At 42.4% G+C, this 25,298-nt stretch overlaps 1 protein-coding gene and 1 long non-coding RNA gene across 9 annotated transcripts in view; one reads left to right on the top strand and one right to left on the bottom strand.

Annotated features, from left to right (window-relative positions):
- PTPRE (protein tyrosine phosphatase receptor type E) overlaps positions 1-25,298 on the bottom strand; it is a 92,763-nt gene that overhangs the window by 20,997 nt on the left and 46,468 nt on the right. For 7 of the 8 annotated variants that reach the window (XM_068689193.1, XM_068689192.1, XM_068689196.1 and 4 more), the window contains 8 exons: positions 15,321-15,430; positions 8,208-8,310; positions 7,855-7,928; positions 6,321-6,457; positions 1,914-2,004; positions 1,119-1,195; positions 955-991; positions 372-469 (listed from right to left, as the gene is read on the bottom strand). In XM_068689193.1, the coding sequence (XP_068545294.1) occupies positions 372-469; positions 955-991; positions 1,119-1,195; positions 1,914-2,004; positions 6,321-6,457; positions 7,855-7,928; positions 8,208-8,310; positions 15,321-15,423 (720 nt within the window). In that variant the 5' untranslated portion in view covers positions 15,424-15,430. Of the gene's footprint in view, positions 1-371; positions 470-954; positions 992-1,118; positions 1,196-1,913; positions 2,005-6,320; positions 6,458-7,854; positions 7,929-8,008; positions 8,166-8,207; positions 8,311-15,320; positions 15,431-25,298 lie in introns of those variants that run through there. The other variant, XM_068689197.1, reaches the window with a different exon arrangement.
- On the top strand, positions 21,346-24,248 carry LOC137859779 (uncharacterized). The gene is made up of 2 exons (XR_011098537.1): positions 21,346-22,260; positions 22,763-24,248. It is a non-coding gene; the product is annotated as an uncharacterized lncRNA (long non-coding RNA).

The raw sequence follows: 25,298 nt of genomic DNA, 5'->3' as shown, positions 1-25,298 counted from the left end.
AAGGATTTTGAAGCATAATACTCAGCATACAAATGAATAGCGTTTTTCTCTTCGTTTCTAACCAAAACCACCCACAAGTGCAGTCCTATGCTGACAAAAAACAAAGGCACAAGAATGTGCCTTTGGCTACGGGTGACGCAGGACAAAATCAGCTATGAGAATTTCATCCTCAAGATCTACCAGCATAAATTTGTACTTTGGAAAGCTAAAAGTACGTTCATTAACAGGCACTCAGATGAGCTTTCAGCTCCTTTTAGGGGCTGGAAAAGGAAGTGGTCAGATACACGGCTGGCCAGGTGCTGAGCAGCCGCAGCTACTTTTGGATCACAACGTTGGTAGAGACATCCTCTGTCACGCTGACAGTTCCTTACCTCCTTCCTTTCTTTCAAGTTTGTTAACATGACGATAACTGCAGACTTCTGCTCCCATATCATCCGCCAGAAGTCATTGACCGTTTCTTGCTTGGGTCCTGCACACAAAACACAGCTCTGCTCAACGGATGTGCCCAAGACCAGCAGCACCACGGGACGCGCCAGCATCCCCTGTGCTGGGTGCCCACCCAGAACTGTGTTTACTACAAACTGCTCATGCTTTGACCCATACTGCTTATTTCTTAAAAACAGTAACACTAATACTAAATAAATAAATAAATAAAATCCTATTATTTACACAATTATTTTTCCTCACCCAAAACCCCCAGATGAGAAAAAAGAAGAGAGAAACAAAGTGGAGATGGAAGTGGAGAAAGGAAATTCTCCAAGCTAAGAAGAGTACCTGCAGGTTGAAATGCAGTGGGTGCCCCCACGCTCACTTCACTTTCATTTACAGTCTAACCTTTAAAGCTCACCTCACATTTGGCCACCATCTGAACCCGAAAATAACCTTTATAAAACTTCTAAAATTAAATACGTTCAGCCATAAAATGCACATAATAGAGAGATGAGAATGAATTACCTTGTGCTGCTATGAATTTATTCTTTTCTTTATAACCCTATGGAAATAAATATCATAGGAGTTAAAAAATGAAATGTCAGTGTGTGCTGGCAGAAAAATGCCTATTTAATATTAATTTACAGTCAAAGTTAGCAGTTTGGCTAGCAGTGGAAAACTGAACTTACATCTATATATGACGCATTAATGTAGTCTGAAGGTGGGACTCCATCTATTTGGGACAAAATCACTCTGGAATGATCATCTGGAAAAAAAAAAAAAAGGCATTACAAGCACATTTGCATTTGAATCAGTCTTCAGTATGTTACTTCCTTATAAATATCAGGACAGGCTTAGCATCAGCTGTCTCCCAAACTGCAGGCTGCACCCCAGCTATCTCAGAGGTGCTCTGGGTTTTGGTGGCCCTTCACCTCCTCCTGCCAGAGCCTGAGAACGGTGACTGTACGTGCAGGCTGCAAAGCACAGCACTTTCACAAGGGTTTGTGGCTGCAAGAGCCAGACCTGGAGGAGGACATCGCTGCCCAAAGCGGCTGTGGGGGCTCTGCTGAACTCAGCAGCAGCTGCGTGCTGTCCCCAGCTCTCATCAAGAAACTTCCTCCACACAAGTCTTGCTTTGTCCTCACACTTGAGGGTTACTGGGACTGCATCTCCAGAACAGTGGAAGCCCAAACTTCACTCTGTTTTATTTCAACCATGAAACACCAGTTTGCCATACAGTCGTTAGGTAGAACACTAAGTTTTTATATCACAACACCTGATGAGCATTATAGAAAAACATGACTTAGGATGATCAACAGCTAGAGACATGCTGCAGCAAAATAAACAGGTTTTACAGAGATATGAGGAACACCTGTGGCCAGTGAGATTATGTTACTTGAATATTTTCAGCAAATGAACACCGCCACCATGCTCAATGCCAGACAGGTAAAGCACCTGATTTAGAAGAAAAGGTAATGTCTTACATGGAAGGATGTTAGGGTATCTGTTTTTCTCCCTGTTTTCTTCCTTGTTTGCCATTTCAAATGTTCCCTGCACATATCCAGGTGTTAATGACTGCAAAAAGACACAAAGAGTCATTGTGTTATAAAATAGCTAACTGCTGACTGCACACAGCATAGGAAAAATCTGCATTTCTACATAATGCCTCTCATCCAACAGAATTAAACATATTTTATTTTTTTCCAAAAAAATAACTTTCATTACTCTAAAACAGGAAACCATGGCCTGGCAGATTTCAGTGCAGAAAACGAGTTCAGCAGTTTTGAAAAATAAGTAATTTTTCCACCAGAAATCACAGTTATTTAGAAGACTGTTAAAATCCGAGCTGCTGCTTTAAGATGCCATCTGCCATCATGATTCATAGCGCCGTGACCCAGCCATGCGGATGCATCGCTCTGTCGAGCTCTGCTCCAATAGCTACTTTTAGCAATAGCAGTTGGTTCAATAACAGAAACAGAGTTTGATTGTTAATAGCTCAGCGCTGAGAACATGAAATATCAACCGTCTTGTCCAGATCTACAGGTGAGGCTCCAACTCTGGCAGAAAGGGAGGAATAAAATAAATCACAATTCGTTAGTATTGAAGCTCGGTGTAAGAGCACAAGTAAAAATTTTGCTTGTAATCAGCAAGATCTAAGGCTGCAGATAAATTTAGTCAGGCTTAAGAAAAAAAAAAAAAAAAGGTCTTTCAGAACAATCAAATGAAAAGAAGAAATGAGAAATGGAGAGGAAGATGGTGAAGATAAAAAGAAGGAGGTGCCAGAGGTGGAAACACTCCATCTCCACAGTCAATGCTGATAGGATACCATCACCAAGAGGTCACAGGGGCTTCCCTGCAAGCTGGAGAGATGTGGCTGCTATCGAAAAGGCCCACGGAAAAAACAAGGAACGCTGCTCATCCAGAAACACAGCATACAACTCATGTTCCCTGTGCTTTGAAATGCCCTGCTCATGACAAACAGTGTAAAGGAGCATGGAGGTCCATCAGGTTTGGTACGTTTATCTCCTCAAACAATGCTATTGTGTGTTGGATCGCAGTGAGGTAAAATCCCAGCAGTTTGGGAGTGCAGAACCTCCTTCTCCCACCCCCTTTCTACCTCCTCCACTTCCCCCAAAACTGCTCAGCCTACTCTGAATCACTTAGGGGAAGGGAAAATTGGGAAATGACTGTATTTTAAGAATTAGCTTAAAGCAACTGTCCCTGCTTGTCTGTCATAAAGCACTGTTTGGACTTTCCCCTTACAAACAGAAATCAGTGTTGTCAGGGTTACATAGCATAGAAAGAGGGAGGAAGGAAAGGAGGGAGGACCTCACCGACACAGAAAGAACAGCAACTTGCATTTCTGTTTTGTTTTTTTTTCTTTATACCACCTAAACTTGTGAATGTAAGAGAAAGAAGGTTAAAAAAAAAGAAGAAAAAAAAAGAAAAAAGAAAGAAAAAAGAGCTACCAGTTAAAAAAGAAAGCTACTTCTAGTAAACTGCCTAATTCCTTATTCAATTGAAACCCATGCTTTTGCTAATTAAAACTAATCAAAACACATTTACAATTTTAAGAAACAGAAACTGAATTTATGTTTTGCATAACAGTAAATAATTAGCACTCATTCTGAAGACAGCCAAAAAAATTCCCAATGAAACGTCATGTTAGTCCTGCATGTTTATGTGAAAAATGCATGAAAAATAATTACCACTCCACAATAATCTTTCCAGTCCTTGCTCCTTACTTCTGCAAGTCCACGACACCTCTGTGGACACTTCCTTATGTCACACCACACTGCTAAAGGAGTGCTTTGGACCCCATGCAAGGACACCGCCCATTTCAATGGGCTTCACAACCCAACCCAACCATCTCCAGAGGGGAGGATGGGATTCAACAAAGATGCACTTGATCATGTCCTCTCCATCCTCCCACATGTCATGAGGAGCTGATGAGTCTTGGTGGCACTGGGTTGTCTGCCCAGTGGGTACTGGGTCACTGCGATCTTATCTGCTCCCACTTCACAGGAACGCTAAAAAGCTCTGTGAAGTGATGGAGCGGTACGACCTATCCAAGCATCAGCACATTTTCTCATTTTTTTTTCACTGCATGAACCACAGAGACATCTTAAATCAAAATTAAAACTTCAAAGGCAAATTCTTAGGAAGGTTTTCAGACATTAATCCGAAGATTGAGGCAATGACCTAGCCATCACGCACTTCAACGAACAGCCAGCTCATTTTGTGTTATGGATAATAAATAGAGGTAAGTCTTATTTGAGGGACCAATACAGGAAGGAATATATTTGTTTTGTTTTGTTTGTTTGTTTCGCTGTGAAGAAAGAAAACACGCTTCCTAGTGCCCTATGTAAACACAGGAATGAAATAAAATTAATAAAATGAAGATACCAAGGGTAGGAGACTGCTATTTCAGTGTACAAGTGTAACATGTGCAATTTAGGGTAGTTTAGGCTTTAAGGGTAAAATCAAAAGCACTGAAGAACACGATAAATCTAACAGAACTGTCCTCAAAAATCCTTTCTATCTGCTGTGCGCTGTTTGCCTACCAGTGCTTGCTTTTTTACTTCCACTAGAAAAATCCCTCAGGGCCCAACTCCTCTGGGTGGTGCAAATGTGCAGCCACTGCTGGCTCGCAGGAGTGCCAAAACATCAAAATCAGCCCAAATCCATTTCAAATTCTCAAGGAAGAGACCCTGTATGTGTCTCCTGGGACATTATATAGGCCTGGTGAGGTAATCCTGTGGCCAGCCTGCTGGGCTGGAGCTGCCATGGCCTGGTGCCTGGCGGGAGCTGAATTTGGGCCTCTGAAGGAGGGGCTGGCACGTAGGCATCCCATGCTGGCAGGTCTCAATTTTTCAACCATTTTCTTTCTCACATCGCAACAGCAGACTTCTGCTTATCCATTTTCCTGTTTTATGTCATAATATTGATCACTAAAGTTCAATTTTCACCTTTCCTTCCCCTCTCAGGCTTGAGCAAGCAGCACATACAAGTCCGCAAGCAGCCACAGGCAATGTAACGGGGAAAAAAACAGCACAAAACCCATCAAGCAGACGTTATGTACCATCACCCACAGTCACTTACAAGCCTGCTCTACACGTGCCTGTTCATTTACAGGTATTGGAGCACGGTTTTCAGACTTGGAGCTTGTGTGCAGACAGAAGCTCACCCGCTCGCAGCACGATGCAGAAAACGATCCAAGCAGAGCAGGTTTTAAAATAAAAATAGATTGCTTGTTTCACTCCTGACTGTGGAACATATTAATCAGGAGAGTCAAAATTCACAACTGTGCATCTTGACAAATTAGTTTTCACATTCATTTTGTCGAGTTAGATAAATATCTCCACAATGCTGTGTCTCTTGCAAGGCAAAGAAATTATACCTTTTAAATATACCATCAAACAAATTGCAGATATAAATATGCTACCAATTAAGAAGGTAACATAACAGGCTGTCTAATTAATGCATGCATTGGCTTTGACAACTCCGTATTTGACATTTAATCTACTGCTCTGTGCAACTTGCTTCTGCTGCTAAGGCAAGTGAAGAGAAATAATGAAAGTTTGGTAAAGGCTCATGAAATAGGCATGCGAGGGCGGGCTGGCAGTGCCATGTTTCACCATGGACACCGGTCTGCAGCAGCTCACCACAGGCTCTGGTTACGACTCATTCTCACAACCACACGCAGCTGTTTGGGTTATGTGGGGAAAACAGAATCTCCTTTCTGGCTAAGGCAACGCTTCAGAGAAACCCTCACAGCTGAGATACTTCATGGAAACGTATCTACTAGGGCACCAAGACCTACGAAAAGGGAAGTGATGGGAGGATAACAGCAAGCAAAAGGTCAAATCACCAAAAAAAAAAACAAAACTCATTAGGGCAATATTACAGACCACACTCTTTTACCCTAAGTACTTCCCATAGAGGTGAGGCACTCGTAATAATTGCTTCCCCCTAGCAACAAGAAAATCAAAGTTAACGAGATTCTTATTCCATTCCACTTTCCTCTCTACTACAGAACTTTAAATGCTAACCTTTCAGTTAACCTTTCAGATTTTGCCACAGGGCGGTGAGAGCAGGTGTGCAGAGGGGTAATGCCCAGGACAGGAATGCTGAAGCAGAACATCCCCCTCTTCAAATGCCCCAAGCAATGTAATAAAAACAGCATTTTGGCCTTAAAACTGACCCAGACAAAATGAAAAACTGTTAAAAGAAGGACAAACTGTACCAGCACACTCACACAACGTGTGCTAAGGTTCTGAGATATCAGCATCACACACATATTTTTTAACAAATTGTTAACATTTGCAGACATTTTGATTTTCTCCCTATTTTTCACTATGCAGCTGTTCACCCCAAATCTGATGACTTACATTGAACTCCTCCCGGAACAGTTTCCCTTCATCTGCTGATCGGATCCTTATTTCCTCTTCAAGATTTTCTACTGGAATAGGGAAATACTTCTTTGGGCCCGACGGAGACCTGCTGAGCAGCATCACCCTTTGCTGTTCTGTCAGTTCAAGGAAAATAAAAGTTAAAGCCCTGTTCAGAGCACACCAATAAATTAATTCAAATTGCAAATTAATTGTACATTGGAGGATGTCAAAACATACTCCTCAAACGAGACTTAAATCAGTGATAAAGCTGATTTTAAATGAAATAAGAAACCAAAGCCACAGGCCAAGTGACTTCTTCAAGATACACTCAGCTCAAGTAGAACCACTACTGGTAAAATCAATGGTTTCTGTACTCACACCAGATTACAGTGCGACCAAGTTTTGTTTAGGAAAGAAGAAGAGCACAGCAGGGACTGGGGGGACAATTTTTGGTATTTATGCGCAGGAGATACTACTGGATTACTTCACAAATAAGGCACCTGTAGCCTGGCAGACGAGCATGACTTCCAGCAGCCAGGCTTCAAAACTAAACCCTCCCAATGAGTGCATGAACCACTGATGGACAGGCACAGAGAAACTCCAGAGCAGGTTCAGCAGGGCTTGTGCACAACCGCCGGGACTGAACAGGAAGCACCCGGGGTGTATTTAGAAGCCTGACTTTCTTGATGTTTTCTTCCACGTTACTTTAACCAAGTCTTCAGTTCATATGTAGCATTGTGGATTTGACAGAAAGAACCACCGTAACTGTTCCATTTCATTACATTTTCCTCATTGTTATGGCCACAAAATTTATAAGCAAGAAACTAATGGCTCCTCCACATGTACTATGTTTGAACTTCCTGAGCCCCACCGAGCCACCAGCCCTGGGGGCTCCCTGCTCAAGGAAATACAAGCAGCACATTCAAAAAAGCCAGGGGAAAACATTTACCAGTTCCTGGGAGTACTTTATTTTAGTCCAACTGGCTTACAATACAGCCCTATCTCATCCCCTTGCTTGCCTGCTTATGTGCAGGAACAACCTGCTACTTTCACAAAGAGTTAAGGGCTTTTTATTTTATTTATTTTATTATTTTATTTTATTTTGTCTTTTAAGACAAAATATTGCAATCCTTTCTCTTAATATAATGATCACAGTGCCAGAAACTTGGATCTCAGTCAGCATCCTAATAAAACATTTCTAAAGAACCTGAAGAACATTTCAAAGAAGTATTTGCTGCATCACAACATAAAGTAAAAGTTACTTAAAACCAACACCTGGAAGTTAAGATAAATAGATACAAATAGATAGATAGATAGAGAGAGACAGAGATAGAGGAATAGATACATGTACGTATGGACCTCTTCTGCTGTTTTTGTTTTTACTATTTTCTCTTTATTAATAATCTTAGAATTTACATTATAAAATAAGAGGCAAGCATAATTAATGCTTGAATAATTGAATTCCTGATGAATGACAGAGTGTGTGCATACACACAATTCACACAGACAAGGAAAGCAAATCTCTCCTTACCTTGTTCTTCCAAGATCCCATTTGGCATCTTTTTGTCACCGGAATTCACAACAGCTTTCCGATGTCTTCTGAACCTTTAAATACACACGCCGCGTTAATCTGAGAAACTACGTTTAAAGGTAACCTGCATTTTCCCAAATCAGCCTTTACCAACCATGTAAGCCTGGAGAAGCTGTTTCTGTTCATCTTCCCGCGAGCTGCTACGGCGAGAGCCGCTAGCACCACGGCTCCCTGCCCTGCGCTGTGATGGAGGCTCCTGCCGCACCATGCGCACGCACGCTTTCGTTTCCTCATTAGATCATATCAGAACAAGACTGAACTAGTTCCGCACGCAGAGCTCCACACAGACGTACCTGAAAAAATAGCCAGCCAACAGAATGAAGATGATGAACACCAGCAGCAGGATCAGCATGGAAGTCAGCAGGTCCCTGTGTAAATTGTTCTCCTCTGTAGAGTCTGCAAAATGAAAGACAGTCAATGTGAAGCAGTACAGATGCAGACTGCCTCATCCAGCACAGGCAGAAACAGCCTGGGATATCAGAAATTGTTGGTTCTACGCAACGATCTGCTTGCACTTACTAAAAAGCATCACAAATTTATTTAATATATGCAAAGCTGGAATTAAACCCCTTTTTTTTTTTCTTCAAAGGCACACACGCACAGAGCACTCTCTATCTGTTGCTGACAGTGTCACGTATATTTTGGGGATGACTGGTTAGAAACAAATTTACTTGTAATTAAAATAAGTTTAAGTGCTGCAAGGTCCTGAACTACATTTGAAGCCCATTCAACAGGTTTCCTTGTGCAATTATCCTTGCGCACAGCAGCTGCTTCTCAACCAGCCAGAAATCATCCAGGAGTGCCACCCCTTCTTTAAACTTTATCTACTCCAAAGGCACGGTGTCTGTTTAAAACACATGCAACTTATCCAATGTGACACGCCACGATGTATGCAAATACAGGCAGGGATTTTTATACATGCTCAGAATGGAGATAAAAACAAATCTATGTTATATCCAGTATGAACTGCAAGTCTCACCCTTCTGTTAAGTGTTTTTTTTTTCAATGTATGTGGCACTTCACATTTCAGTTTCAATGTGCTTTCTGTAACCTTTTAATGCTACTGAACAATATATAACACATTAAAAACACACAAAAAAGAGCATGTTTTGTTTAAACAAACAAAACTCTCGGCCTTAGTCTTCAGCTAGCAAAATACAGCCTTGCTGCCTGTTCTCCTTCCGACCAGGCTCGTACACCCAAGTTTCAGCATCGGGGTGGGCAGATGGGGTCAGGAATTATTGCCCAAACCTTTTGCAGGTGGGCAGAGCTCTCCTTGGTCACAGCCAGATAAGATCCCTGTAGTAGCAGCCCTTGCTCGTGTTATCTGCCAGTATGGGTCTTGGGACCCCCGCTTCTCCGTCCGTACAGCAGCCTTCCTCAGCCTTCCTCATGTGCTCTTTTTGTCAACCTTCTTACCAACATATGCTCTACCAAAAAGAAGGCAGTTTTGGTTGCTGGTGGCTTTCTTTTTAAACTGTATCAACACATTCTTAATGAGTTCCTCACAATTTCTACAGTGGTCTTTGAATGTAGAGAGAGGCAGCAGTAATTCTAACACCTCCTGCATTCACACTTACCTAAACTCTTTCATTTTATTTGCAGCAAACACTTTCTGAATAGGCCACAAGCCATGACATAAAATATCATTCAATCACAAGATTACAATAATTACCTAAAACTACAAAGTGGTCCTCCTAACAACACCAGCCCTGTATCAAACGATATTTTTCCACGTCGTGGGTAATCACTGCTTCAAAACAAATGAGCCTAGTCATATTTAAGTCACGGGTGAGAGAGCAGGAGGCAAGCTTGATTAACACTGTTAAAAACAAACTCCACAAAGAGGGGAAAAATAAAATTTGGAGAGAAGAAATGTGAGGTTTTGCAAGTAGAATATTAGGGCCTGGAATAAAACCTCCTTTATAGGCATATCCACAGGGCAGACAAGGAGAGAAGCTACCTCAGTCAACATAATAGCACGAAGAAAGGCAAGGCAATAAAATGCACAAAACTTGACATTTCAGTGGTATATGAAGACAAAAGTGACAGGCATGACAAAATCGTAATCAGAAACCAGCACTTGACGGCCTTTCAGAAAATCACTATTGTAGGAAGTGTCTGGATGGAATCACATCAGGCAGAAGCAGCCTAGCAATTTCTGTGTAGCACTTCGCAATACTGAACTCGCTATAGAAACAATGATCTGGCAAATAAAGAAACAAGAAGTATGTATTTGCCTTCCACGGGCAAAATGAACCGCTTTAGCCCACTTCTGTAGTTTGGAAATTTGAGACTGAATATTTCGGATCCTCCAGGATTTGGGGGTTTTGGTAGTTCTTATAATCGGTTCTGTTTCAAGATGCCTAAGACAAAATGACAGCAAAAATTCTGAGTCACGGGGGAATTAAAATTTCCCGCAGTCCATTACACAACACAAAAGCCCCTGCCTCTACTTTTCCGAAGAGCTGACACATCCCACACCCTATTTTTAAGGGGACTTTGGAAAAGTGATTCATGAACAAGGGCCACAAACTTCTTCCAGTGCACCCCTGGAGCAGTGCAGCCTCCTGCCAGAGGACTGCCCACGTTTCTTTCAGCACAGGGCAGCCCTGCAATGCCTGGTGCAATTCTCTGCATCAAGATCTTTCCTCTCCCCCTACAAGGAGATGAGGTCAAAACCCATGAGTGGCTCTTCCTTCCTCATTTGTGGGCACATCTATTTCTGAAGCCTTGCAGTGGCACATCAGTGGCCTCACCTCTGCAGAGCCTGCACGTAAGGCATCACATGTTTTTAAAGAGTTGCATTTATTACCTGCATTTTCTTCAGTGTCCGCACTGGTGATTTTATAAACACAACCAAAAAACTGCAACAGAAAGCTGTGACAAGCCTTAGGCCATTGCAGGTTCACAAACGGAAAGATCTTTGGCCAAGATAACTCTCTATGTATTCAGTCAGATTTTAGTGGGAGACTGAAACAGAGATGTGAAATATTTCTTTAATCACTGCTGCTTCCAAAGTTGACAGCTGAAACATGAGTAAGTACATGCAGAAAAGGCAGATGTCTTCTAAAGCATCTTCTGTACCACAGCCATGCTGGGAAAAATTTCCTGCTGCTCCAACACAAAGAGAGCAGCGGCCCAAAACCGCATGGTTTTCTGTTCACAGCTACATGGAAACAATTGTCTGGAGGGAACATTTCAGAACTGCAATGAAATAGGGACTTTGAACTTGGCAAAGGATGAGTGTTGTCACCAGAAGGATGGTGACAACCCCTCGTGCTTCCCCTGCCACCCACTGAGTCTGACTCACGGGTCCTTCCCTGCTTTATTCCATGCACTGCTGCCCCAGTTGTCTTTAAGGCTTTTTCTGGAAATGCATCACCATTTCCTTCAGGGTTAGGATGTTCCTAGTTTCAGTGTGCTAGCGTTAAAAACAAAAGCAACCGCAACAAAAAAGGGAACTTACGGCAGTATCTACACAACAGCGCGTGTCCTGCTGTCCCCCTACCATACTCCCTCCACAGGTTTGCTCCTCTTCATCCCTGGATCACTTCCTTTACATGTAGGACTGGGATAGCACAGTGGCCCATTAATGTAAATGACAGCAACGCCAGTATGTAGGCAGCGCTCCCGTCAGACAGAGGATGGATGGAGAAGCTCTTGGCCACATCTCTGCTGAAGATTTCAGCTCACCTTGCATCAGATTTTGCACCCAGCTTGCCTGGTGGCCATGCAAGACCTCATGCCATAACTTAGGGGAGATGTCAGACCAAATGATCTACCTCAGGGGAGTGCTGAGTATCTTTTACATTGATCCCTCACTTACACCACTAAATCTGCTCATGTTTCAAAGAGCAATCAAGCTTCTTCACTGTTAATTGTGGCCTTTCCATGCTCCTCACAAGCCCCAAAGGGCAGATAACTCTTTCCAAATTCACCAAGAGTAACTGCAGGGAGCAGCCAAGCTTCCCACAGCGTGCAGCCCTGGCACAGAAACCCTTTCACACTACTGCTGAGCTGCAGGTACTGGGGATGCTACTCGCACTGCAGATGCACGTGTGGCACAGGCTGTCCTCGTGCTGTCATTTGGACTAATTCTGTGCTGAAGATAGACCCAAGAGACATACTTTGGGCAGGCCTTAGCACTTTTCATAGACATGGGCAGTTATGAAATCTCAGGACTGTGTGAGTAGCAAAATATTTAAATATTTTGTTGCTGCCATAAAAGCTTTTGCAAGTGCTTAACTTCAGTTTGCCTCTCAGCAGGTTTAACAGAGATTGATTTACCATAATCAAGCCTCTTGCAATTACCATGTGCTTTACAGACTCTGAAAAACCTTAAAGCTAACTCACTGCATGGAGAGCTTGCCTCCCGCCTCAGTTTCCCCAGAGCTGTGCTGCCTCCTGCAGGCTCGGCTGAACTCGTGCTGTGAGGCAGAGCAGGACAAGTGCCCCACACAGCAGGGACACCCCAAGTCCAGCCTGAGCCCCCTCAAGCTACTTTTGGATAATAAAACCCCGTAGCAGTGAGTTGCTGTACTTCACAGTGGCTACTTGCAGAGAGGAAGCAGACAGACAGTCAATAACGCGGCTTTGATAGGCATAAAAAACATACCCAAAGTGAAAAAAATAAAAAAAATCCTGAAGAAAGACTAAAGGAAACAGAAAGGTGGGGGAAACAAACCAGCATCCAAAGCCCACTTCTCTCCTCATGTTCTTCAGCAGCAAATGAAAGAATCGTGCTGGCATTTGCCATCCCGAAGACCAATTTTGCCTCTTGCCCACCGACAGGCATGGGGCATCAACCACCTCTTTAGGAAGCTCATTCCAGTGTAAACAGCTTTGAAGTCCTTTCCAAACATTTAAATTTAAGAGTTTTACTACTGCAGCTCCCAGGCTGCTTTGACATTTAAATGACATAACTAGTGTAAAATAAAACAAAACAAGAAGAAGAAGTAAAAGAATCCTGGCTATGATTAACCCTGGATAACAAATTAATATTTAAGTAATCGGGAAATATCTGAATTCAATGGACCAGCATCATCTCTAAACAGTTTGTTATATGTATTTGATAGCATAAAGTTTTATCTACCTGAAACGTATGTGCAAATCCAAATAAACAAATTTAGGCAAATCCAAATAAATAAATAGTGCTTTATATTTTATGCAGTTGAATACTGAGTAAGTCACAGTACAATTTCTCCAGTAAATGGCGTTGCAATAAAATCCAGACTATTCTGATTGTATTAAATGGGAATTTCATGGTAGCAATTTCATGGTACTCCTGCAGGAAGCAAAATGGCAGCAGTGCTGAAAAATTGAGTAATACTCAAAAACATCCTATCTTTTTGGATCATTCATCAAATCTGCATGCAAAATGACAACTCTTCTCAGTTATTTCTGTACTTTTTAAAAGAGTTTTCTCAATACTTTAATCAGAGATATTTATTTATTTTTAATATTTTATTAGCTCAGTAGCTATTAAAAGTATTAGATAATCCTAGTATCTTGGAACCCTCTATGCAGCAATCTACTTGCAGTGTGCATGTTTTGTTTATCAGACAGAACTCTGCTTCTCACAGCAAAGTAATAAAGGCTTTGAAATTTCTAAAAAAAAAAGTTTAGTTGTACTAATAATTTCTAACTCGTCTCACTGAAATTAAGATTTAATTAAAATATGGAAGGTAAGATTACTCTTACCCACATCATCATGCTCATATTCAACACAATTTTGAATTAAGTTGTGAAGGTGAACAGCATCTTTGGGGAAGTCCTTTTTTGTTTTAAGTAATTTTATTTAAATGTTTTAGGTATTGAAACAACTAACAAGGTTACTTCTCAATTCCCATATTCCTACAAATATATATTACATATTCAGACAAATATTAAAAACTTGTTTTTCTAAAGCTCCAGGTGCTATACAAGAGGCAGGGCAAAGACAACTATTTGACAGTATTTCAACAGAGCTATTTATTAGCATCTTGTACTTAGCTTCATTTTTATTTATATTCACATTTTACTTAATTTGAAAGACCTAAGCAAAACAAGGGAAAGCAGCACACCGCCGGACCTCTGCTGCCCTGAAGTCTTACACCTTGCTGAACACAAATGCCTAAGACCTGAGTTGCTACAAATACAGACCAAAATGATGAACGTGGGATCCAAAGCCCGCTGGTGCCCTGTGAGTTTTTTGACAACCTGAAGAACCAGCTCTGAAGTGCAAACAACAGAATTTATTTCCAATGCTGCTCGACTGAATGTCAAGTGGCATTAACACCACAACAAACAACTGACCCAAGCCAGCCCTGCTATTGGCTTTGTCCCTTGCAGCTGGATGAGAAAAGGCCGTGCTGCCACGGATCAGGAGCTCAGCCCCCACGCAGACCCGCCAGGCCATGGGCACTGCCAGCAGCTGCGCCTGGCAGGTGACTCTTGCTTGGCTTTCCATCCATAGGGGTGTGAAGTTCACAGGCAGATTAAAAAGAAAAAGAAAACAGCAAAAACACACCCTTCTATAAAAACTGGATGACAACAACAGCGACCTGAAAAGTTACTGAGATTTTAGCAGAGTGTTCATATGGAACACAATCAGCTTTGTTTTCCTTCAGCCAAGGCCACATGGAAGCTATTCATTCCAAAATCCATCTCCGACGTGAGCACAGCGCCATGCACGGCCACTGCCTAAACCAATAAATATGCACTGTCAAACTGCCAATGCCCAGCAGCAGCCACACAGGCATTTGAAGACACCTAGCTAGCTTATGAAGGATAAGGACAACGTGCAGCTCAGATTTGCCATTCACTCATAGAACATAATAGCAGAATCAATGGCCTTTAACAAATAAAATAAAATAAAACAAAACAAAACAAAACAGACTTGAACTAGCCCCTCTACAGGACTGTGCTGTGTTAGGCCAGTTGCAGGAGGTCCTGAAGCAAGAGGAAGAAATGTCAAAGAAAGAAGGAAATGAGGAGAAATAGGAGATGCTGTGGTGGATCAGAGAGTAGAAGATTGCTCTCTGGTCTTCGAAAAAAAAAATGTTTTATTTTTCACCTGACCTCACCTGATGCAGGATACCTGCACTATTATCCACCTCCAGCTCTGCCTTAGATAGCTCACATCACTGAAAAGGCAACAAAAATATTGTAGTTCCTCCTGCTGTTCTCTCTGCTGTTTAAGCAACTCTGCCTCTATTTCAAAATATCAGTGTGCAAGTTGTGTATTTCCCACACGTGGGAAAGAGAAAGTAGTTACAACACCAATAAAAGAGAGGTCAAACACAGATGTCATCAGGCAAGATTAGAACATTATAGAGAAATATTCAGGATGTCACTGCAGGGACCTCACCTGAAGTCCTTTTCCCTCCCTATTCCCACCCCTGCCAATTAAATGATGGCCTTACTTGTCGTTGTGGTGGGCTTGGGTAATTCAGTTCCATTCGGTGGTAAAGCCTGCACGAACAGAAAGCTAACACAGAGTAGCAGGAACGAACAGGGATGTTCCATCCTGGATCTGAAAGACAAGAAAAGCGCAAGATAAATTTTTGGGTCAAATTGCTATTACCTTTTTCCGCTCTTCAGAACAAAATTAAAGAAAAAGCAATGCTTACTTTACACAAGGGAAGTTTTAAAACTTGTTGCCTTCTCACTTAATTTTCTTTGTTGATGCAAAGGGGAAGGAAATGCAACTTGTCGGCATTAAGAATTCATTACAAATGCTTTAAGTGCAAGAACAGGAAGACAGCATTCAGCCATCATTCAAAGATGATTACAGAAATCAGGGCAGAAAAGCTGTTCTGTGTCAGCAACACACAGCAGCTGAGGACATGGAGGCAAGGAATCTGGAAATCATTTCCAAAATACAGAAGTACCAGTAACTGGCATCGTGAGAGTAAACAGGGCAGAAATTGGGCATGGAGGTTTGATGGATCCTGTCCTCCTTGCAGGTATCACACCTTTTGGGGCTGTGAGCTACCTTTCTATGTTTTCTTACGTTACCTTCATTCCCCAAACACACGCACGCAGAGCACCATGATGTATTTTTTTGGAGAACACACGTGCCAGGGTGAGTCGGCAGCTTGGGGCAGACAACCCAGAAGCACTCCAGTCCCTCAAAACTGAGGTACATATTTATAATGGAAAAAAAAAAATTAATCTTGTTACTTTTTCTGAGCATTTATCTAGTCCCTAATAGTCGGGTTAATTACAACAGGCTGCCGCCCCAGGCAGCAGGCAGTCTTGTTGGATTTTCAAGTGTCATCTTTTGCAAAAACGCTGCACCCCAGCACTGTGGGCACGCGCTGGCTTGCACAAATGGCAGAACACGGCCAGATGGTGGGTCTGTGTCCATGGCTGAAATTGTAACAGCACTACGGCATGACAAAGCTCCCCGATGTTATCAGCATAAATATTTAATAGCACAATTTACACAGGATATTATATAGTAGCGCTTAACCCACTAAAAAAAAACACCCAAAACCAAACAAAAAACAACCAACAAAAACGCCGGTAGACATGAGAATAACCACGATGAAAAACCTCCATACAGGTCATACATACATACAGACAGACATACAGACATCTCGCATCTGTTCTCTTCAATGTGATAAAGCGTAGCATGATTACACATTTGATGCCCCCAAATTTATCAGAAACAAACGCACCTACAAGGTTTATGCAAATTCTGGGATCTAATTTTTATCTGAAGCCATGATTAAGTGCTTCGTATTCTTGCTTGCCAAAGGATGGATGAAAAATTATAGCAAATGTTGGGGGCAGGTGCAAGAGCCTGAGCTCAGTACGATCAAGTTCTGCAAAGCACCAAGTGCTTGTCTTCAGACATGGGTGGATAGGGAGTAAGCAAGTTGAATAAAATGCATTAAAATACTGTGAATTTTACTGTGTATGTATATTTATCTGCTTCATATGCTGAAACGCATGCAGTTAACTACAGGACCTCAACTACAGCATTTTCTGAAACCAAAAAACCCAACCCCTGTAGACAGAGCAACGCTTTCCTTTCTCAAGGAGGTGCAGTGTCATGATAATCTGATAAAGAAAATAAAAAATAGAACAACTCGTCTCCAGAAAGAGCAGGCAGGCAGCAAGGCAGCGCTGAACAGGAAAGGACAACCGTGTACACTAAAGAAGCCTCTTGCTGATAAGATCAGAAAGGAAGACAGCGAGGTGTGAGGTGCGCGCTGTTTGTTATTATACAACTTTCACAGGGCTCAAGGCCACCTTCCTTCTGCAAGACCACTGCTGCCTGCCTGCAAAAAGCCACAGCAGCTGCTTCAGGAACTGCATGAGGATGTCATGCATTTTGCCTGCTTGTATCCCACGACATCCAGTCCTTATTTCATGGCTATTTGTGGGTAACTAGCTGAGGCACTTCAGCTTTGACTCTACAGAATCCTATTTTTTGTAGTAGAGGTTATTAGCTATTCCTGATTAACTAAAGCCTTAAAATGATGAAACCTGTTAGAGCCTGCTGCTACAATCACAGTTCTCAAAGTCTGCATTGTAATAGAAAAATGCTTCCATGTCCAGCAGAGAACCTGACAGCATGACCAAAAACGTCACTGTGAAACTGCACAGCGAGCTCCAATCCTGCCCGGGAGGCATGGCATGTAAAGCCCAAATGCAATCCTGGTGTAGGAATCTGTGGAATATGCAAAAAAATCCCCTGCCCAGCATTTGTCATCGCCACTGGTCCTTGGGTGGCCCAGGGACACGCCACAGTGGATGGCTCAGCCCCCAAACGTGAGGAAATGGCATTGTTGGCAGGGATTACTGCACTAGGACACATTTACACATTTAATTTCTGTCTTGGCCACACAACTGAATCCTCTTCTGACCTGACAGTTTTTAAAATTAATTATTCGATTGTGGTTTTCCAAAATCGCTTAAAAAAGAAGCACACCTATCCAGCAGGGATGCCTGTTTATGAAACTCTGGGAAACCCGCTTGAGAAATTAGCGCAGAATAAATGAAGCGCTCACTTAATGTCAGGGTAGTGTGAGTACAGAATAGAGAACTTACTTCATAACTCATATCTAAGGATTTAATAATACCAAAAATAGCGAATACATGGAAATAGGATAGTGGGAAGCCCTAAATGAAAAATTCAAGAAGTTTGATAAAAGCTGAATGTTTTGATCTGCTTTAAAAATTAGGAACTTTAGAAAAAATAAATACCTTAGGTATCTCTCTTTTTTTTTTTTTTTTTTTTTTTTTAATTCCTGTAATTCAGTATTGCTCAGAGAATTAGGATATCCTAAAATCCAGAGGATAAGGAAAGAGCTTGTGATAGTTTGTCTGCATCTGAGATAAAGGTTAGCTCAAAACTGAAAGGCACGTCTGACTTCCAACAACTGATCAAGCTGCCCTCCTGCAGTGTGCACTGGGAAAAAAGAAAAAAGATAAATGCCTCTAGATGTATGAAAATATAAATATATACATATATACATCTACACGCTATCTATCTGTCATACACACAAAGGTCCTCATCTGGGCAATGCAGCGGTGTAGATGAGCCTGGCAAACTGCGTGAGCTGATGGAGCAGAGTCCTATCTCTTTCTGTAATGACACCTGGAAGCCAAAAACACAATGAAAGACTGCAGTAAGAAACTAAAATTAGTATCCTGAGCTACTCGGAATGACTTGAATTTGTCTTTCCAACCTCCGCTCTTTGTGACTGAGTTCATTTTTCAAAGTGCCAGACGAGCCGATCGTGCGAGCGCATCCCGTGCAGCTCAGCCAGCAAGAAACTCTGCCAGGGATCACTCTACGAAGGAGACATTCCTAAAAATCAGCTGCACAGGCTGCTGCACAGCCATTTCTTAGAGGTGAGTTATAAAAACACTGCGATACTGCCATTAAAACCTATTTGTTTTAAAATGGGACTGCCTACAGCACACTCACTTCCATTTTTTTTGACATATAAATACAGATTTTTGCTACTGGCCTCTTCAGGAATAGAAGCAGAATGTAAGGGATAAATACTTAACATTTAAAATCCTATATAATTTAATAGAACTGCTCGCAAAATTGTGTCTGACAATAATAATTCCCGATGTGTATAGACTACGTGCAATAAAGGGCTTTTAAAAGAGATGGAAATAATCAGATTAAAGACTACAAATTAGAATAACCATTTACACGTAAGAGATCGAGTGAGGCAAAGTACCAATTAACCGAATAAAATGAATTTTCATTTGGAATAATGAAGCTTGATAGACTGTCTTACTCGCTTAGTCACTTCGTCCCTAATTCACACAGACAAACTATTACATTTGTTTTCACTTTCAGGCGAGGGAAGGTCAGCATATGTAGCACAGAGTTTGTGCCTGGCAAAAATTTACAGCGGACAGCTGAGAAATGCAAATTTCTGCTCTGACAAAGGCTAGTTTGGTAGGTAGTCACACTATCTGTAGATGGACTATAACACAGCTTACAAGAGTTCATTGAGAAAACATGTTATCTGTTAGAAAAAAAAAATACATTTTAAAGATAAACATCTTATTACAGACCAAAATCAATATTTCTGCAGGTTTTTTTTTTTTTTTAAATTCCACTGACCATGTAGAGCCAGTCCTACCTATCTTTCTCAACATCACAAGCAAGTCTCCAACCCTACCATGGCTAGCAGTAGTTCAAATCCATTTCAATTAGTAATGCTGAGCTCTCCAGTGAATATAAATCACCGGTTGTCACTAGCAGATTAAGCACTACATTAGCAGGTCTGCTCCGCGAAGGATTAAATGACAGTGTTTGCAGTGGGGTTGACATGCCACCATTAAAAAGTGACACTTGCCGCATTAAAAATGGCGAGAAATTTTTCAATCAAACAGACTTTACAAATACATCAAGGTTCATGAGGCAGTTGTACGGAGTATTATAGCTTTTTTTTTTTTTTTTTTTTAAATTTTATGTGCTTGACTTTTTGGCGCTGCTACTTACTGGGATTAGAATCAGAGCAATTATGGAGATGTGCCATAAATCACAGCAAAAAGATAATTGCTTTAGAAGTGTTTCAAACCAGGAACATATTGAACTTTGGCTGTAGCCTTAATTTTTGGAAAACTCTCCATATTCAGGTAATGTATGCCTTATCTGAAGGGACACTTCTTTTTCATGCTGTGCTCAGTGGCTCTCAATGAAGTAATAAAAAGGCTGTGAAGGCTTTAGGGATGCCATATTTAAAATTACACAGGTGAGACTTAGAACTCTCAGTTTCCACATCACAGAAATCCAAAATTAGGAAAACAGTACACAAGAGCAAGCCAACAATAACAGTGAAGGAAGGACAACTTCAGAGAAATTAGAATTGTTTTCAAATTCAAAACTATGCTTCCATGCTGAAGTAAACAAAGCTTAGGACAATTACTGCATTTTCTTTCTACATAGGTACATAAATTTGCATACACTTTAAAGAACTCTTTTCACTGCTTTTGCAGTTGTCTGATCAGCTCTTTCAGTAACTCTCTCAGCAGGTGCTTTTCTGAAGTGCACATTCGCAATCTCCATCAGCTAGCACTGAGAGTGGGCTAAGGTTCAAAAGACGTTTAGATGTAGAGCTTAGGGATATGGTTTAGTGGGGACTGTTAGTGTTAGGTTAGAGGTTGGACTCGATGATCTTGAGGTCTCTTCCAACCTAGAAATTCTGTGAAGGTAAGTAGGTCCACACTTAATGAAGTACACTTAACCAGGATGAAGTCAGCAAGCAAATTATAGTTAATAAAATAGTTTGCCATATGATCGCAGAATGATTTAGGGTGGAAGAGACCTCCAAGATCACCTACTCCAATGACTAACAAAAATATTTGTAGATGCAATGCTTTTCCTTCTAGTTGTGATGAGTATTATTATTATTAAGCATGTATTTCTCTCAAACCTGGACTGCTACAACCAGGAGCTCTAGCACCACAAAATATCCAGGGTTGGAAGGGACCCACAAGGATCACTGAGTCCAACCCCTGGTTCCACAAAGGACTACCTAAAAATGACACCATATGTCTATTGTTCCAAGCGCAATGCACAAGGACACCACCTCAAAACTTTCATACCTAGTATATACAGAAAACTGCTTCAATACCCCTGAAAACACAAAAATTAAATTACTGCTGTTCCTTCCATTATAAAAAAACCTCACACCTATGTTAACTAAAAATCCCCAAATAACATTTTTAAAAAGATTTGCACCCATTAACACCCACAAACTGAGTTTTTAATCACAAAGGAGTAAGTTAAAATAACTCCAATCTGAGGCTAAGTGTAAAGCCCCATGGTTTCAATGTAATTAAGGAAATGAATCATTTTTTATAGAGGTGCTCACACAACTGCAAGATTCTAAATATAACCATGATAGCTGCAAAAGCACTGAATAACACAGCTGAGTGAGAAGGGCCCTCTTCTGGCAGATCACCTCGGCTGGACCTATACCACTCGTGATGTCTGTCTGAAGAGTGCTTCTGAACCTCCAGCGATGCTCTTCAGCACCCCTCAGCAATGTGTCTCAGTCCTCCACTTGTCTGGGTTCTCTTGTTTTGCTGTCTGTATGCTCCCCCCACCCCATGAAGAGCCATCCCATCATTCCCATTTGAGCTTCCTATGCCCAGGTCCCTTTGATCATATCTTCAGTAAACGATTAATTCTTTCAGCCTCTTTGAATAAGTCTCTTCTAAACCCGGGTGATTCTCATCCTCTGACCTTTCCCAGCCCAGATCTTTCCCCAGGTGCTCGCAGGGCATGAGGAAGGCCTCACCAGTCCAAATGCAAAGGACACGATCCGTTCACGGTCTCAAAGGTTGGCACACTGCACGCATCGTGGCACGGGACGGATCAGACAGGGCCCTGCACAGCACTTCCCCAGCTCGTCCTGTACCACTCGTTGCTCCTGCTTCAGCCTTCTGCACCTGCTCTGCATCTGCATGCTGTCCTCTCCACAATGGTTCCCTAATTACTCAAGGCTGCTTTGAATGCCATTAATATAACACTTCCCATGCAAGCCAAGCCATTAGCAGACACAATACATAACACCACACAGGGGACTGTGAAGGCCACACACCTGCACTCCTCAGGGCAGGGTTTTTCCAATTAATCGCTGCTCTGAAGGCCTGGGTTTCATCGCATCCATCTTTCCCCAAATTGCTTCCCAGACAGCATCCTCGGAGATGGGGTCAGGACCTCAGGGCAGCATCTGTGGCTGCTCCATGTGGGGCACGTCACACTGCCACAGGAACACGCCTGATCCGACAGGGCATGCCATGTCACCTCCTGCACATCTTTCCAACTGCTTCCTGGGATATTTAATTATTTTGGTGTTTGTCCTGGAAATGAAGGTAAGCTGACCAGTCTGTGAAACCTCCAGCTCCCCCTCACCTCCTTCCCAAAGTGGGCTCATACGGTATCTTCTGCCAGTCTGAGCAGTGCCTGCTGGCCCTCACCAGCTCCCAAACACGGCCCCTGTGAGGCTGCTTGGTCTGGGTTGGAGACACCAAGCCCTTTGGGACGCCGTTTGTCCTGGCCCCACCACAGACCGCAATACAGCACCAGCACTGGATGGCCCAGGTGGCCTGGTCCCTGCTCCAGGTAGGGCAGGAGCCTCACAAGCAGCACTGAGCATCCATGGCCCGAGGAGATGCTCTTGCAGACCTTTTTTCACCTATCTATTCACACGTGGGACCCCTGAAGGGCTGCTTTGTTCAGCGACACCTAAGGCAAATCGATCCCAGTCATCTCGTTAGGATACAGTGTGTAAAGGAGGGGAACAAATTCAGCTCTGCAAAAACAGAAGTCTCGTCAGCAAGCAAAAACTTCACAAGAAGTTGGTTCTTTTTTCAGCCACAGGGACAGGTGCTCCTCCTCCTGGCTTAGCTGGAATTCACAGCCCTTCCCTCAAACAGCAAGCACAGTTCAGCAGAGAGATGCTCATTACAGAGGTAATCTGGACCCCAAATACCAGATCTGAGCCAGCCCAAGCGTCCACCACGCTACAGCTTCAGCCAGCAGGGAGGAGGCAGAGACTGAACCCGAAACACCAGACCCTCACTGACATTGCTGTGCCCACCTGCCCCTCACCTTGCCTGGCATCACTCCAGCCGCCACACACAGCCTCGAGCCTGCTCCCAGGAGAGGCACAAAGGCTGCTGGAGACGTGTTTTCTGAGCTAAGATAGCTGGAAGTCTGCCGTATTTACGTCTGCAGTGCTCCTGCAGGCTCACCAGGTAATTCTGTAAGGTGAAGCTCCGTGATATCCCATTTTTTTCAGAAAGAACAAACCATTTCCAGCTTTTTGCAGTTTTCCTGCTTCTACCTCTTGAACTGATTCCCTCGTTTCCTGACCACTTTCACCATTTCCTTTTGGCGACACCCCTGGTTGAGGCAGTGGTTTCTGCAGTGCAGGTCTGTGTGCCTGACAAAATCTACACTGAACTTGTAGAGAAATGCCTTACGGAGAGCAAGTCCTGCTGCTGCTGGGGGCAGAATTTAGGAAACAGTTAACAGAGCACCTCACATCGCATTATCAACATCCTGAGCCAGTCCCACAGTTTTACATGCAGAAAAGCTTACCACCACTGCAGAGCCAGCCCTCCCTTTTCCGACAGTCCCTCGTGTGAGAGAGCATTGTATCAGCATTTTGATGAACATTTGAATAACCTCAGCTTTTGGAGCACACAAAGAAGAGCAAACCTACTCAAAGGGTGTAGGAGGAAAGGCCTCAGCTCATTTTTAGCAGAGGAGGTTTATAAATTGCTGAGTTATTACTTTCAACCTCAGCTCACCCCATTGATCCCTTTGCTACCGGGAACCACTAGAAATTCTCCATCAGGGGCCAAATCCTAAGAGACCAGTTCAAGTGTTGTGACAGATGCTCAGCATGGAAGAAATTACCTCCAGATAACGAGTTACAAAGTGAAAAGCCTGGGTAAAGCCATGCGAGGAGCAGCTGGTGCTGCACAGCACACGGCCTGCCTCACAAGGCACAAAACCTGCATTTTTTGGTCACCAGCGCCACGGGCACACAGCCTCAGCCCAGCTGTGGTCCCCTGGGTGATGCTCACAGCAGAGCTGGTGTTAGGGGATGGCCCCCACCCCAGGGCAGGATCCAGCCACAAAATTCTGAGTTGAGATGAAAGCACAAGTAGTTATTATGGTGAAAAAGGAAGGAAAAACATTGAATTATTTTATAAGCAGATGTCTACCATTCGGTCTACACCACAGCCATTTTACAGCCCTATTTCATATCCAAACGTGTCTCCTGCTGCATAAATATTCATTATCTGTCCTTCTTGGTCTAATTTTAGTTAAATAAAGATCTCTGCAGCAAGGCTGTATTTTGAATTATTTACCATCTCACCTACAAGCTCACCAAAGGAGTAAGTTCACAAAGACAGAAACATGGAGAAAGAAAAGAGCTTTATCCGTCAGACCGGGCTTTTCAGGGCACCAAGCAATTAACATTGGCCAACAAAGAAGTTGCAGGGCTTCTGTATAAAATCTTACAGGAACTAACACTGCAGGACAAACATCTTGACTCATTTTAAACTCTCATTAATATCTTTGATAATACTAAGCAATTGCTGCCCACACCCTACATTCATTACACTTTACTGAATACGCATGCAAAACCTTTACAATGAGCAAAAAAAAATTTGCATTTACATTTTTGCAAGTTCCAGTATCACTTTTTTTTTTTCCCCCAATAGGCTTGTACAGGAGATTGAAGTAACAAATTAGGGTCACCTTTCCCCATGCGTTGTCAGCAAATCAATTTGCGACGCCTTTCAGACAGAGTTCATCCATAAATTAGGCAGTCTGCAATTGATTCACAGGAGAAACCCTAGAGCAGCAGAGTGAAACACCAATAAAATTTTACAATTAACTTGAGAAGTTGCCTTTTGTTCCATCCCAGTGGTCCTTTTATTTTTCAGATGCAGAAAACATATCATCATACAGATGCTCCCTTGTAATAGATCTATATGAATATTTAAAATCGGTTCTTGAGAACTAAAGCTAATTACATACGATGGAAAATACATACAGGAGAATTATGTGCCACACAATGGCCAGATTAAATGCTTGTGTTTCAGTGGCAAAGTATTTCATTTGGGAGGGAACGAGGGGAGGAAGGGAAAAACAGCAGCACGATGTATGGGCTGTCTGCACACTCAGACGAACCAGAAAAGGAGAACATGACGTCTCGATATTTGAGAACTCACTCATAGCACATCAAGAAAGATGCTACCCAAAAAGTTATATAGTAGTTTTGTGACTTAAATCACAAAGCACCATCACAAATCACACTGCTAACTGCTTGGGTTAAAACAAGCCTCCCAGGCTCTGACAACTTTCTTCGCATGCAGAAACCTTTCTATAA

The sequence above is a fragment of the Anas acuta genome, chromosome 7 (genome assembly GCF_963932015.1).
Source record: "Anas acuta chromosome 7, bAnaAcu1.1, whole genome shotgun sequence".
Taxonomy (NCBI): Eukaryota; Metazoa; Chordata; class Aves; order Anseriformes; family Anatidae; genus Anas; species Anas acuta.
The sequence above is the reverse complement of the archived record's forward strand: the minus strand, read 5'-3'. Positions and strand labels throughout refer to the sequence as shown.